Source organism: Crotalus tigris, unplaced genomic scaffold (assembly GCF_016545835.1).
Source record: "Crotalus tigris isolate CLP2741 ecotype Arizona unplaced genomic scaffold, ASM1654583v1 scf7180000017588.1960692, whole genome shotgun sequence".
Lineage (NCBI taxonomy): Eukaryota > Metazoa > Chordata > Lepidosauria > Squamata > Viperidae > Crotalus > Crotalus tigris.
The window spans coordinates 1,099,141-1,115,687 of record NW_024096494.1 but is presented as its reverse complement, the minus strand read 5'-3'; the positions used below and the strand labels follow the sequence as shown (position 1 = coordinate 1,115,687).

The following is a 16,547-nucleotide window of genomic DNA, read 5'->3' as shown; positions in this document are numbered from 1 at the left end:
CCTGGCAAGTTATGTTTTCTTCTGTGGTTATCTCAGCAGCTTCCTTCTTTCAGTAATGTAAGGTAATGTTTTCAGTTTTATCCCTACTACTAGATCTGAATCAGGGCCAAAATACTTGGCAACCTAAGTCAGTGAACAAGATAAACTTATTTTCCCCTTTCTATGTACAGAAGCTGACCTAATTGTTTATTCAATTTTATTACAGCATTGTTGATAAGGGTTTCACTCTCCGTTTCACCTAAGGGAGGCCGAGCAAATTAGGAAATTAACGCAGCCCCTGTAGCTCTATCCTTCAGTATAGTAGACAACTAAAGCACCAAGAATTGCCTGGCTTCAGCCACTGCTTCTGCCTAGCCTTGATATATTTATATAGTGCTCTGAAAGATAGCAATGAATTCCTCCCTCTCACCTGCAGATTCCCACTGGAGTAAATTCTTGGGTGCTTGTTTTCCTCTCCCACAGCACTTAGCCTAGTCTGTCTCCTCTGCATGCCATTGCCGTTGTTAATATTGTGGCCTCAGTGTTGCTTTGCAAGCCCTCCCTCCCTCCCTTCCTTCCTTTCCTTCCTTCCTTCCTTCCTTCCTTCCTTCCTTCCTTCCTTCCTTCCTTCCTTCCTTCCTTCCTTCCTTCCTTCCTTCCTCTTTATTTATTCAGCTCAAGTTTCACCATTTTAATGGATCTAAAGACTTCACATGCAGCAATGTTTTGTTGATACTGATTCTGAAAACTGTAATATGCCTGAAGAGGCTTCTTAATCAATTGTCCTCCTGATATATTAAATCAACTTCCATGAGCTGAGGATTATGGGACTTAAAGCCAAACACATCTAAAAGGCATCAGGTTGAACAAATTGTTATAGTCCACAAGGTTATAAAATATCTTTAGTTTGAATTAGTATGGATTTGATCTTGATGATTTTCTTTTAGTCATAACTGCATAAATACAAGATATGTATTTGATGGCTAATAAAAGTAAGTGGTGCTTGTTTCATCACTGCTATTAACTTTTGAAGGCACTGTGCACTATGACACTTAAAAGTCTTTAAGCTATTGTGGCATAAGATTCAGCAGAATCTTTTCTTAAGATTCTTTTCATGAATCCTTTTCTTAAGCTGATGAGTACAGTATACACGTACATGAGTATAAAAGGACAAAACGTAAAGCAATGAAATCAGAAAATTAGACTTTTCTTTTTTTAAAAAAAAAATACAATTTGTGACATTTCCAGCTGAGCTTTACATGTTTGTAAAATAAGTGTATCTAACTGTCAGTTCAGAGTACAGGTAGTTTTCATTTACTTTGGGACCAGCAACTCGGTTGGTAAGCTGAAGTAGATATTAAATTAAATCATAATTGTGTTTATGATCTTACTTCAGTTTCCCTTTGCTTTACAGACCTTGATAGGTCGTAAATACAAGGTTGGTTAAAAAGTTACTACTTCATCACTGGCCTAACTGCAAATGGTCACTGAATGAGGCAATCACTAAATGAGGATTACCTGTAACCTTTTATTCTTTTCATGAAGTTTATTCTAACTCATAAAAATGTATGCCACATGACACTGTTTTTGTGGCAATAGAGCTATCCTTCTGGCAATCATCTTCTAACATTTGAGGAATTCTAGACCAGTGTTTCTCAACCTTGACAATTTTAAGGCATGTGGACTTCAACTCCCAGAATTCCACAGCCAGCAATGCTGGCTCCCAGAATTCTGGGAGTTGAAGTCCACATGCCTTAAAATTGTCAAGGTTGAGAAACACTGTTCTAGACAGAGGCCAGCAAGACCAAATATTCCTCTAAAAACAGTTCACTCTTCCAGTTTTGTATTTCAAATCAAAGGGGGACTTTCTGCTTTCTCTGTCCCTGCACCTTTTGTTTTGTTTTGTTTTTCTCCTTCTATACCTTTTAGTCTTTAAGCTGAACCTGGAATAATGTTCTGTGCCTTTCTCTAGACACATACTCCTGGACATCACGAATATTGCTCCTCACTGGTATTCCAGATGCCACGGAATTCGGCTCGACAGCCTTCAGCTCCACCTGTTCATCTGCCAGCCAGCAACCAGCAGGGTCCAGGGCTTTGCTACAACACCAGCTCCACTGAGGACCTCCAAACAGGACATTCTTCTGCCTCCCTCATCAAAGCAATCCGAGAGGAGCTTCTCCGGCTCTCTCAGAAACAGACCATTGTACAGAACTTCCACAGCTGATTTGTTCTGTCCTTGCAAATTGGCAATTATCTGCTTCCTGTGGAAGCTCGACTTGCAGGAAAATCAGCCAGAGCCTGCTGTTCTTCTGTCAGAGGAGTAAACATGTACAATACCAGGGATTTATGAAGCAAGAGAAAAGAACTCTCCTGCAAGCAGCTGCAGCAGCAGCGCAAGACAGATTTCTGTGAATGATAAAATTGGGAAGTCTCAGCAAACATTTGACAGACAACCATCTTTTAAACTTTCTACTTTTAAGCATTTTGGCATTATAATTGTACTTTGACTAGGGGTGTTCTTTCATAATTCTGATCTGGAATTCATACGCTGCAAAGAAGGCAGTGCTATCCTTTAAATGACAGTGCATTTGAACATACCAGCCCTTGATTAAGGAAAAAAGCATCTCAGATTAATGGTAGTTCTTGAGTGGAAATCTCCTGCTGTTGGTGAGGGTGGGGGAGTATATACTTCTGACATGTTTCTTTTCACATACAATGCAAGTAGTATTGTTCCTGTGCAAACAATTACTTTAATTAGACCATAGTGAGACTTCTTGAAGAAAAGACTTGGGCAACTTCCTAAACCAAGAGAATAACCATTGCTTAATATTGCTTTGTGCTTCCAAATGAAGCCAAACTTTGAACTTTTCTTGTTGTTCTTCTGGTGCTGAAGCTTCAAAGTGTCCCTTGATCATGGTGTTTGCAAATATAAAATGATGGCCTTTAAAAAAAGTGCAGTATGAAGACACAAAGGAAGGATATAATCATTTATTCAGGCTGGGGAAACCATTTAATCCTCTTTATAGAAACTGTACCTGGCACTATTAAGTTATTGATGGACAAATAGCAGATGGATCAACAAGTGGAGAGACACATCCAGGGCAATTTCACAAGTGACACAGAGAACATTAAATGTGCATGATGATGGCATTACTGTACATGAATTGTTTTCCCGTGGACTCCCAAAATCCATATGGGAAATCTATCATAGATTACATTTAGCAGACATTTGGGTGGCTCCAGGTTGTTGTTTTTGTTTTTGTCTTTTCCCTTCCTTTGGAAGTGGATGCTTCTAATCTGAAAGTTTGTAATCATACATGATCAATGATGTAATGGTTCTTGGTCCTGCCTAGAAAATTAAGTATGACCTCAGTAGTCATTTCAAAGAGGGTCATTGGACTCTATGGACAAAGGCAAACCAAGCCCAAGAGTTATGTTCTTTTCTGGATCAAAATATTTGAACATGTTTTTTCATATTTACTTCCCATGAGGTAAATTTCCTTTTCCTGAAAAGTGATTGCAAAAAGAACAGTATAGACCCGCACATCCAAAGATGTTTGCTTAAATAGATGCTTTGCTTTCAGGAAGGGTATAACAGTTTAAAATGGTTTATCATATTGAGCAAATTAGGTACCAGCTGTTAATATAAAACTCACTTTCTGGTTGCATCCTCACTTGAATTTTATAATGTACGCCTAGGGTGTAGTGTACCAGCTTAGACAGAAAGAGTGGCATTCTTGCTGAGAAAGAAAGTGCATACTAACAAATCTAAAAGTGTTGAAAAGTCACTTGCGGTTTATCTACAGCAGGGGTAGTCAACCTTGGCTCTTTTATGACTTGTGGACTTCAACTCCCAAAGTTCCTGAGCCAACTCTGCTGGCTCAGGAATTCTGGGAGTTGAAGTCCACGAGTCATAAAAGAGTCAAGGTTGACTACCCCTGATCTATAGGATACCTGGTACTGCACATATGGTCCTATGAATTTGTGCATTTCTTTTTTAAAAAAAAACAAAAACATAGCATTTTCATCACTCTGTGTTCTTAGATATATCCTTTGAAAACCTCACTGCACAATTGAATGCGTCCCTTGTAATTGCTCCTGAAGGTACTCTTGAGATCACTTGTGAAAGTTCTTCTGGGATCTAAGATTGAGGCTATGGCTTGGATGACTAAGCTTTTTGTTCATTTGCCAAAGGTCATAAATGTAGTAATGTCACCTGTTTTTTGTACAAGGATAACATAGAGAGGCTTAATGGCTTATGATGAGGCGAACAGAAAGCCAGCCTGAGTGGTATCATGTCACCAGCAGTAGTTCATCATAAGCCACACTCTGCGTTTGGATCTTAATGGAAGTGAAACTAACAACTTAAAATGATAAAATTCTATTTTAGAATAACAAAAGCTTAGTTTCATCATTAGAAGCAATCTCTGCATTTGTATGTGTTCCTACTGATACAGTGGTACAGGCCATCCAGGCACTAATTCATACAGGATTTTAATTTTACTGTTTGTTGTGAGATGTAATTTACTGTCATATGGACATTGCTTTAATTATAATCCGCGTAATATGAGTGAAAATTCTAACTAAATTATTTTATTTGTTGGAGTGTATTTTTGTTCTGTTTTTAGAGTAAATTAAAGCTAAAGCAGTAGCATAAAGAATTGTCTGAGCAGGAGTGTGAGATAAGTGCATTTATATTCTTGTGGATACTAATGAATCGTTTTATGGTGTTACATTTTGCCTACCTGATCCTTGAAATTGCATTTATATTATGCAATTTGTCCCTCATCCAAGCATGTTCTCCAAACACTGGAGAATCAGCATTGTTATTAGCAGGAATTAAGTTAGTCCCGGCTAACTTCCCATAAACCTCAATGGAATTATAGGTAGTTCTCAATTATTGATAGTAATTGGGATCAGAGACTCCATCGCTAAACAATGCGATCATAAAGTGCAATGTCATGTGACCATGCCAACTTGTGATGACAGTTTTGGCAGTCCCGGTTGTTACCTAGGCACAGTTACATAATCGCCATTTCTGACTCCCTAGCTTTGGCAAGAGTCATGTCAGGCCTAAGCTCAAAGATAGGGGATAAGGTGAGATCTAACTGAGTTCTGTTCTTTATTTGCTTACACCTAATAGACAGATTCTTGCCAGACTAAAACTAGAACCTTAATCTAACCTAATAAATATACCTGGGAGATTCTAGGATGTGGCTGCCTTGAAACTTTTTCTCTCTCCCCCATCCAGTTCAGGCCTATGCAATCCTTTGTTTTGGACCTTTCTCTGGAATGTGCTGCTTTCTCTCTGGAAAGCCATGGTGCTATTGCCAACATTCCTCCCTCCACACATATTTGAAGGAAGACCCTATCTAACCTTGATTAATGGCAGTGTCCATAATGCACTGTCATTAACACTAGAGATCTGAATCGTGTTTTTAAAACAATATGAAATGGTGCACCCAAATGCAAAAACTAGGTTTCAGCAACAACAACAAAATCCATCATTAGACAAAAATGTTATTTTGAGTATGAGTAATCACACTGCTGATTTCCCACTGGAACATCATAGTTTCCCTAATTTCAACAAAATCCTGGGTTATTGATACATAAAGAAACCTAAGAAAATTTGTCATCTATATGTTTCTTTCTCAAATACCCTCTCTTCTATTTTTCATTTGTTACCTTGAAAATATCAATTTTAAAATTCAGGGCAACTAGACTATGTTTGAAAAGGAAGACAAGAAAAAGATAGACTGCTTAGCTCTTTCTGTTCCTCCCTCATGCTGGCAAAGGGGAGAAAGGCAACTCATCTGCAAATAGCCAGTTTGGGCCAGTGGTTAAGGCACCAGGCTAGAATAGCAATAGATAATAATAATAACAATAATAAAATAATAATATTATAAATAATACTTGGACTTATATATACTGCTTCATAGTGCTTTACAGCACTTTCTTAGAGGTTTACAATGCCAGTGTATTGCCCCCAACAATTAGGGTCCTCATTTTATGGACTTTGGAAAGATGGAAGGCTTGAGCCGGTCAGGATCAAACTGCTGGCAATCGGCAGAGTTAGCCTGCAATACTGCATTCTAACCACTGTGCCATCACAGCTTGGAGAAACTGGGAGAGTGAATTGCATCCCCATTTTAGGCATGAAAAGCAGCTGATAACTTTGGACCTGTCATTTATCTCTCAGCCCAACTCACCACACAGGAGTTGTGGGAAAAATAGGAGAAAGGACTATTTAGGTATATTCGCCACCTTGAGTTATTTATAAAAATAAAGTTGGAATATAAACAAATAAACAGAACATGAAAAAGGACCGGCCTCTGATCACACAAGCACAGCCATTAACTTGAACATTTTGATCCTGCAGGCACAAACATTAAAATGTGGCAACAACTTTCAAGAGGTTTTAGAGGTTATACACAAACTTAAGAATGCTACCCATGATTGGCTGCACAGGCTGGTGCATTTATTGATAAACAACCATGAGCTACCATACTGTCAGAAAAAAGAAGAGATATACAGTACAATCATTCTTTATTACATATGACAACTCTTAAACATATCCTTCCTGGCTTTTCAGGACTATTTTGTGCATGCCACAGTTTTCATAACATAATGGAAAGACCCAAGGTTATTAAACAACATTCACAGTATGGCCATTGAGAAACGAGGAGGAAGAGAACAAAAACACAATTTGGTTGTTTTGCAAGCACCTTGTTTCAGTGTTGGCTATACAGTGTTGCTATTCCCCAGAATGGAAAACATTGGGTTCCCCAGCAAGCTCTGACTAGTTTACATCATCCCTGGCTCAGATTCAGAAAGGGAAAAAGAAAATAAAAATTGAAAAGCTACAAGCTTTGATTCAAGTCATGACCCTGACAAATTATCATCATCTGTGTTAGCAGGAGGAAATGTCAGCTAGCTCATGGGTCCTCAACCCCCGGTCCGTGGACCGGCACCGGTCCACGGCTTGCCAGCAAGTGGGCTGCACAAACAAGCAAAGCTCCATCATGAAGGCAGTTGTCAAAACCACACCCCATCTGGTCCACAGAAAAACCTTTCTCCATGGCACCGGTTCCTGGTGCCCAAAAGGTTGGGGACTTCTGAGCTAGCTGACTTTTAAGCCACTTAAGAGAGAGGATAAATGGTCCTTTCAGTGTTAGCTGTTCAATTCATAACAAGAAGAAAAGAATCCAAAGTGCAAATTTTTGCTTCATATGATTGCAAATATTTCTGCAAACCAGAGCAGTGGTTCTGTTCTCCAATGTTGCAAAATTGAGAGCAGGATTAAAACTATAAAATCTTTTTTGTGGGCTTCATTCTTAGATTGTTTTGGTAGAGCGCACCAATTCTTATTCTACACTTCGCAGTTGAATAGTCTGGGTTATTTTTTCCCTCCAACTTCCTTGCGAAAGGCATCAAGAAGTAGAAGTGTGGATTGGTTTTCCTTAGCCTGGTGCTTCCTAATATTTGGATTCATCAGGCCTGAGCTTCGTCATTTTATCAATGCAGAAGATGATAAGGGTGAGAAACCAGAGACTCCAGCCAACTGCTGCAGCAATCCAACCGTACCCATCCATACCAATCTGGCAACAGGTGGCTGCTTCAGAGCAGAATTCAGGATCTGAGGCACAGAAAGAAAAAGTGTCTTCTCTATCTTTGTTACTAGAAGTTATCAGGAGTTCACAGCACATGCCTGCAATCACCATAATGCCAACAAAACCCCAGAGACTGCAAAATTCCAAATTAATTTTTAAAAGTTTATTTAAATTACTGAAATCTTTTTTTAATGGTTCTGCCTAGAAAACCAAGGTCTTAGCAGCTAATGTTTATGTGACATTTTGACAAATTCTATCTGCAGTTATCCAAATCCAGAGAACTGATTTGAGCAAACTCTGCTTTGGTTAATTTTAATTAAATGCCATGTGAATATAGCCAAACTATAGCCATACAGAAGAGTGGGATCAGAACGCCTTGTCTCCAACCCATAGGGAGATACTGGGTTACTCCAACATTATCTGGATGGTATTAAACTGATTCAAAAAAAATTTTCAGAAGAATTACCAAAAATTCTTCCCTAACTTTCCTGACTTAGAAACTTGCATTTCAAAAATATGCCTCATCCCAGCATCACTGCAAATACTTACGAGAACAGGAAAAATTGGTAGATTCTACTTCCATCGCTAGAAGGAGAAAAAAAAGCATAAGTGTGTTTTAAAGTATCTTTCTAGAGGAAACTCAACTTGTAAACACATATCCTCAACCTTGGAAATACTCTAGTGATCATTTGTTGTTAAGAAGGTAATTACTCTTTCCATTATTTAATTTCATGGTGTTCCTGATAGACAGCTAAAATATATTGCACTGCCCATTGATATTATTTATTTAACACTTTACATTCTATTTCTTTTTTAATCCCTAAAATGATCCTGCAAGAGAAATCATTAGCTTGGCCTGATTAAAGATAAGAAGAAAGAACAGAGGAGTCCAGTAGAGGGTGGGGATAGACAGGAGAAAGAGTTCCACAGGTTGGTATTATAGACCTAAATCCCTAGCCAAAACTAAGGTTTACGTAAGACCATAGGTCAGGCACAGAAAATCTTTTGATTGCTGCAGCTAACTTTATCATTTGGGGAGATTTTGAAGGTTGCAGTAGGTAGAATAAGAATGCAAATAAGTGGAGCTGGGATTTTAAGTTCTCGTTTTCTTGGGAGCTTGGGGTTTTTCCTTTTTGTTTTACCATGTTATTTTTATATTGGGGCTTACACAAAAGTCTGTTTCCTACTGTTTCCTCTGCCAAATGGCCAGAGACATTCTATCAGTGGTTAGCAATGGTGGTTATAAGTGGCTTCAGGACTATCAGAAAGGACCATATTTGGGCTCAGGTTGTTCACCTCAGGCTAAATGACAAAGGATCATAGAGTGCAGGGCTGTACGGTGATCCAGGGGGAATTTGGAATTTGTGTATATGTGCATGTTTCACCACTCCTTAAACAAAATTGGACTTGAAAAGTTAGACTTGAAACTGAAATAGAGGGGCGGGCTCAGAAAAAGTTGTAGCTTCTTTAAAAAGAGTTGCCAACAGGCATGATGTGCACACTCCAAATCACCTTTCTTTTCTGAATCTAGGTCACCATACATCACTAGGATGTTTATGGCAAATTGTACATTTTAATGGCCTTTTAGGCTAGTGAAACTATTCCTTCTTCTACCTTACCTATTTTCATCAGCTCTGGCTGGCTGAGATTTTTCTCCTTACTGTTTCTTTCAACCTACTGTCGGAACAAAACCCAGCAAAAATATTCTACAGACAAAGCACACAGCCTGCCACTGAGCTATAATTCTACTATATTTTATAGAGTTTTGATGTCATTCTTCTTTTTCATTTACAAATGCCTCCCATAGAATGCAAGTTCTTAAAAAAAATTTCCAGCCAACTATAAACAATATGTTTAGTCCTATATCCTGAGAAATATTAAGTCTTGGCTTCTCACTATTCCAATTGAAATACTTTTTTCTTTTTATTACATGATCTAAAAATATCAGAAAGAATGACCTAGTTCAAAAAACTAACTTCTTCTAAAATGGATTTCAAAATGCAGTATTTTTCCATAATATTGGAAGTTGTCTTCTTGTGCATATCTAGGTACTGCATTTTCTAATTTCTGTTTAGGTTTGGCTGCAAATGAAGGCAGCATTCATAGGAATCTTTAGTTGTTGAACAATTATTTTAATCACTCATTTGCTTAGGAGGTATATCAGATCTACCTGCCCTAGAATTGAGGTCGTTTAAAAATCACTGAAGTAAGTAGGCTATGTATTTTTCCTAGCAGCTCCCTATTATCCCATCACTTGCTACCCAGTACCTTTTTTTCCTTTCTTCCCTGGCTTTTCCTATCCAGAGTCTGAGAATATGGCCAAACACTACGCTTCTCCCCCATTATTTGCATAGTTTCAGCCAAGAATATAGCCTCTTTCCCTCTCAACACTTCACAGTCAAGGGGAAAAAAACCCGTTGCTGAGTAGATTCCCTTAGTTGACACAGTATGAAGTTTCTTCAGAATGGAAATGTAATAATACTTTTCTCCCTTAGAAACTGGGTTTATTTTTTCAAATTATTGTAACAGTATTTGTAACACTGAAAAGCTAGAAATAATTTTCAGTCAAAATTCATCTAAGAGAAAGAAAAAAGCAACAACAGCACATTTCCAAACACAGCACAGTTATTTTGTAAAACTCTCTCCCAATCTCTATTTTCAATTGTTCTAATTATGCTATATTTGTGCTAATATCCTAACTGCAGTGCTAACTATGATAAAGCATGAGAGGATGTGTCACCTTTTGAAAATGTGTCCTGGCAAGCTGAAGAGAGCAAAAGAATAGAGATGGCAATGCAGATCACTGGCTCCATCTCAGGACTTTGGATCCCAGCAGCCACTGTCGTCCTAGTGAGTCCCAAAGTCACCAACACCAACAGTAGAAGGGGAGGATCCAATGCAAAGTCAAATGTTGAGTCCAGATCTGTGGGTGGAGAAAGTTAATTCCTGCTATGCTTGGACACCTTGAATTCACCTGCAGCCAAAGAGTTTAATTCAGGCAAAACATTTCCCCTGAGGCTGTGCAAGACTTACAAGGAAGGGTGAGGCATGCAGGAAAGTTAATAACAAACAGAATATACACATTTGCAGCAGTTCTATTTCCACAGGTTGATTTGCCTTTTTAAGGACATGCTGCATTTGTAGAAATTAAAAGGCATATAAGAAAGAAGGAAGGAATTGGGTTTTGGAGGAGGCCAATTATCCTGGCCCCTACACACAAAAAGGACCCCAATCGTAATATAATTTAGCATATGAAATGATCAAATGGTTTATATTCTTTTATTTAAGACATTAATCAGTTAAAATCTAGTCATTAATTATGTCAGTATTGAATTTTTCCCCATACATTCCTGCTTATTGGGCTACTAACTATTAACTTCAGTCAAGAAGTTAGTAGTCTTATTGTAAATAAGAAGGAGAGTTCAAATAAACTTTTTGTCCCTGTTGCTTAGCATTTTAGAAAGAGCTTGGTGGGATATTACCTATAAGTGAGAATATTTGCAGCTCAGGGTTGAAATGAGGGGTCCTTGGTGCTCTCTGAGCTTGTTTTCTTGCAGACCTTTCATTTCCCAAACTACGGTAGGTAACATTATCACTATTGGCGTATTACCTACTAGCTACATTTGGACACCATTCTTCATTACTAAATTGACCAATTGACTGTGCTTGATATATTAAATCATAGAATTCTAGGACTGGAAGGGACCTTGGAGGTCTTCTAGTCCAACCCCCAACCCATGGCAGGAGTCCTGATATCATCCCAGACAAATCATTTCTTTATTCTTTAAACAATGACACTTATTTAAAAAATTGGGTTCTTTTTCCTCCTGCATTCAATTACAAACCACTGAAGACTTTGGCGTCTGGAAATGATCGGATACCTTCATCTGATATGAAAGCTGTGGAGAGAAGTACAGGTGCTCCTCAATGTACGACCATAATTAGGACTGTAATTTCCATTATAAGTCTTTGCAGTTGTAAGTTGAGTCATTACATGACCAGATTCGACTTTACAATCATTTTTCTGCAATCATAACTTAAGTCACATGACTGCAAGTCAACTTATGTGGTTGTAAGAGTGAATCCAGTTTAATTTATGGGGGGGGGTTGCCAGAAGCTAGCAAAAAATTTGCAAATTGAAATCACATGACTATGGGATGCTACAACCAGTTGTAAATGCAAGCTGATAGCCAAGCACCTGGATTGCAATCACATGAGTATTGGGGTGGATGATGGTTGTAAGTTCAAATCTTGGTCACAACTGATTTTTGGGGGGAAGCCATCATTAATCTGAACGGTTGTTAAGCAAATGGTCATAAAAGCAAGGACCATCTGCAGTATGTTTTTTTTTAACTATGAATCCAATTTGCTTACATTAAATGAGCAAATATTTAACTGTAAATCAAGGCAGAAGAACAAGAACATGTAAATTTAGCTTTTCACCTAATCAAGGTTGCTTTAGGTTTCAAAATTCACAATGCTTGTGACTGCCTCTACCTGACTCCAGTGGGCTATTCTTGTTAGATCTGCCTTTTTGTTTGTTGATATTGCAGCTGGATGAAGATGGTTTGTTTTCCCCTTTTCATGCATGACACAGCAGTCATATTTACACAGCAGTCAAATGGCCCATTGAACACCACAAAATAACATTCTTCTTTCAAGTTAGGATCCCTTGATTCTTGATCTTGTTTTCCAAATATCCTCCTGCTTTTAATATATACATATGCACATTTTTATATGGCAAGAAATAGAAATATTTGAAACATTGGGTTTCATCAAAATTCAAAATACTGATTCAAATGTATATTTTTATTTTTTTTCTGATTATTGACTTTTCTCTTGATTTGGCACCTGAGTAGTAACATACTCTGCACATTGCCAAAATGGAGGAGGAGGAGGAGAACATCACCAAACAAGGAACTCAAAGAGGGTCACCAGTTTGCCTGATTCATATATTCAGATGAAAAATTAGAAACAACAATAACTTTAAGTAAACTATAATCCCCAATTTGATTACCTCTTGATCTCTTGAACTTTAATTCCCATCATCACTTAGGAGTGAAACAGTTTACATTGTTTTAGTTGTATCAGTGTTAGAGTTGTCACCTTTTAAGCTAGTAGCCACAGTGGGTAAAATTAGTTGCCCATTGTTACCCATTAAATAAGAAGTAGTCAGATGACCCGGAGTGGGTAGGATCTATGCAGCATTTTATTGCCCCCTTAATCCAAAGTGGGTCCTCCCTGCACATCCCTGTCCAGAAATGTCCATAGGCAGGGGTCAAAATGTCATATTGGTGGCTACAGTCATGCAATCAAAGCCCACAGGTAGTCCTTGACTTATGAACCCAACTGAGCCCACAATTTCCATTGCTAAGCAAGACAGTTGTTAAATGAGTTATTGCATGACCTTTTTGTCATGGTTGCAAAGTGAATCATGCAGTCGAATCTGGCTTAACAAGGCCATTGACCTTGCTGCACACGACAATCCCAGGACCCTGGGACACTGCAACCATTGTAAATACATGCCGGTTGCCAAGTGCCCAAAGTTTAACTAGGTGATTGTGAGAATGAATAGTGAAATAGTCATAAGCATGAACGCTAGTCGCAAGTCATTTTTTTTCAGTGCCATTGTAACTTTGAACATTCATTAAACAAATGATTGTAAGTGAGGACTACCTGTATTTGGTTTTGTTGCTTTTCTGCAGTTTTCTCTCTAAAGAGATGAAGAAAGCAAAGGCCACAATGCAGTCTCTCAAAATTGTGCAAATAGGTTAGGCTGGTTAATTGGAAATATAATTTGTGATATTTGAATGCAGGTAATGTAGACTACCATGTAGACTGCCATGTTGTTCTTTTTTAAGAACAACAGCAGCACTAAAGCACTAAAGCAGCAAATTAAGAAGAGCTCCTACCCTGATACTTTTAATAAATTGTAACTTATCCATTTGTACCTAAAATGAATTAGTGTGTGGGGATGAGGGGAGTTTATATTAAAGAAAGTCCATAAAGGAGTAGAATGAGAACACTTCCAAAATGATCAGCCTTTCTATTACTCAAATTCTTCTGAATGTAGTTTAAAATGCCCTGAAACTGATCTGGACTTTTGATTGTTTTCAGATCTATTTCTTCATCAAAATGCCAAGAGTACAAGCAAGTTTTCTGTTTATGTTTGTAAATTAACAAACCAGCCAATCAATCCTTATCAGGACAAAAGTTGATCTACTGAATGTCTATGAACCAGTGTTGGCTTGCCAACTTGTAATTATACCCTTCATCCTACTTCTCTAAAGCTTCATAAATACATACAGTACTTTTACCTTATACACACACGCACACACACAAAACACACATAAAGAAATTACTAATATTTCCCATAATATTCTGTTCATTGTACCAGTAAATCTCATCTTTTCAGACCCCCTAACACCAACAGCAAATGAGTCCATATCTAGACACTGTGATGCTAGTGTGGTGTGTTATGAAATAACAGTGCTCTTGTGCATGTGTCATTAAGAGATGGTACAGGTAGTCCTCAGTTTATAATCACAACTGAGCCCAACATTTGTCGTTAAGTAAGACATTTGTTGAGTTTTGCCACATTTTACGACTTTTCTTGTCACAGTTGTTAAGTAAATCACTTCAGTTGATAAGTTAGTAACCTGGTTGTTAAGTGAATCTGGCTTCCCCATTGACTTGGCTTGTGAGAAAATAGTCAAAAGGTGATCACATGACCCTGGGACACAGCAGAGGTCATAAATATGAACTAGTTGCCAAGTGCCTGAATTTTGGTCACATGATCATGGAGATGTTGCAAAGGTTCTAACCATGAAAAACAGACATAAGTCACATTTTTCAGTGCCGTTGTAACTTTGAACAGTCACCAAACAAACTGTTGTAACTCGAGGACTATCTATATTTGCATTGCAATATTTCAGTGCATGTTTCTTCACCTGACCTGTGTCCATGGATGGCCATAAATATCAGGTAACGTTACCTGCAGTTCTTCCCTTGGGCTCATTCATTAGACATGCCAACAGACGCTCAAGAACTGGGAGGCAGAAAAGCCAACAGTTCTCTCCAATTGAGTGCACAGATTGTTTCTGCAAGCACAAAGCAATGAAATGTTGCCATTTCCGACCTGGCACACAACTGCTTTAAAACAGGATTCCTCATCCATTGATCTACCTCCACAATAGTACAGGGCAATGCTGAAATGGCTTGCAGTTGTAAACCCTTGGTTATCTTGTCATAGATGAGCATTCCCAGATTAGAAAACCTCTATAACCCATTGTCTCTCCCATCACTTTCTGTCTTGCTGTACAACTGATAAGCACCTTTCCCTGTAACCTCTCATCTGACCGTGGAAGGGAGGGAATTTATCTTTAAGAAATGGCTTGAAAGAGCACAACAAAGAATATTGAGAGGCACGGGAAAGAGGTGGAATTAAGGCACCTAATTTAAAATTGTATTATGATGTGGTGGCTTTAACGCTGATTAGTGATTGGCTTAATTTAACAAATAAAAATATACTTTTTCTTGAGAGATGGGATTTATTATATGGATGGCATGCATATTTAATTTATAATAAAAAAGTAGATCAGGTTTTTAAATCTCATATTTTAAGAAACGCTTTATTACATATCTGGAAGAAGTATTATAATAAGTTAAATTATAAATTCCAATTTGGGGGAATCCTGGGCACGTGATAGAGGGGCTATCTAGGGGAGTGAATTTGGATAGGATTTCTTATAAGGAATTACTTAGTTTGGTAGGGAAGGATTGGCAATTAAAACCTTTAGCTGAGTTGAAGCAAGAAAATATTGTACACTCTTGGTTTCAGTATAATCAATTGTTAGGTGGAGTTTAGATCAAAAGGTTGGTATTACTTTAGAGGACGTGAATTTGGTAAAACAGATTAAAGATCAAACTTGAGCCCATATAAAGAGAATTTATAATGTTTTAATAGAATTGGATTCTGAAACGGAGTTATTTAAAGATTGTATGGTAAAATGGGCACAAAATATTCAAGAGCCGATTCTATTGGACACATAGGAGACAATTTGGGTTAGAAATGTAAAATTTACTCAAACTCAAAATTTGAGATAAAATTTTTATAAAATGTTTTATAGGTGGCATTTGGATCCCCAAAAGTTGTCTTCTATGTATCCTAACTTGCAGCCCAAATGTTGGAGATGTGGTAGTTTGGATGCAACTTACTTTCATATTTGGTGGACTTGTAGAAATATAAAAGGTTTTTGGATTAAAATTTGGTGGAACATTCAAAATATTTTTAAAAGAAAGATAAAGTTTACTCCTCAACTATTTTTGTTGGGTATTATTGTAGATTTTGATGTTAAGGAAACTAATTTGATGTTGAATTTAATAACAGCAGCAAGGCTGTTGGTAGGGCAATATTGGAAGAAAGATTCCTTGCCGACTATAGAAGAATGGATCCTTAAGGTCTCAAATTTAGCAGAAATGGCAAAAATTTCGGCTTATTTGAAGGATCATTCACAAGAGAGATATATTTTGGTTTGGAGAAGATGGATAGACTATATTCAGAATAAATATGGGACTAAAAAGTTCCATTTATTTTATGAATAAATTTTAGAATATTATTATTGTTATTATTATTATTATTATTATTAATAGTTTATTATAGTGAAATTTTTATTATATTGTATTGTTTATGAATTAGGATTTTAATTTGTTTATATCATTAAGTTTATTTGCAAATTGTTTACTCTGTGTTAAAGGGAGTTAAAGCACATTATATTTGTTTATTCATATAGTTGGTTAATGTTAATTAGATTATGATTATTATATTTGTTACCCTGTATTCAGCTCTGGGAAGTGGGGGAGGGGGAGGGCAGGGGGGTAGGGTGTGGGGGGGTTTGGGGGTATATTTTGTAATTTTTGTAAAACTTTTTAATTAAAAAAAAAAGAATATTGAGA

The 16,547-nt window shown here is 37.4% G+C and overlaps 2 protein-coding genes across 6 annotated transcripts in view; one reads left to right on the top strand and one right to left on the bottom strand.

The window, feature by feature from the left end:
• The window catches only part of KIAA1549 (KIAA1549 ortholog), a 126,732-nt gene extending 122,092 nt beyond the window's left edge, over positions 1-4,640 (top strand). For 4 of the 5 annotated variants that reach the window (XM_039362350.1, XM_039362340.1, XM_039362359.1 and 1 more), the window contains one exon: positions 1,952-4,640. In XM_039362350.1, coding sequence (XP_039218284.1) covers positions 1,952-2,206 — 255 coding nt within the window. In that variant the 3' untranslated portion in view covers positions 2,207-4,640. The remainder of the gene's footprint in view (positions 1-1,951) is intronic. The other variant, XR_005559009.1, reaches the window with a different exon arrangement.
• Positions 4,641-6,511: 1,871 nt separating this feature from the next.
• Positions 6,512-10,521, bottom strand: TMEM213 (transmembrane protein 213). The gene is made up of 3 exons (XM_039362321.1): positions 10,333-10,521; positions 8,142-8,177; positions 6,512-7,618 (listed from the first exon to the last, which is right to left on the bottom strand). Exons 1-3 carry the CDS (start codon positions 10,403-10,405, stop codon positions 7,458-7,460), a joined length of 270 nt encoding a protein of 89 aa, XP_039218255.1. The 5' UTR covers positions 10,406-10,521; the 3' UTR covers positions 6,512-7,457.
• Positions 10,522-16,547: the final 6,026 nt, after the last annotated feature.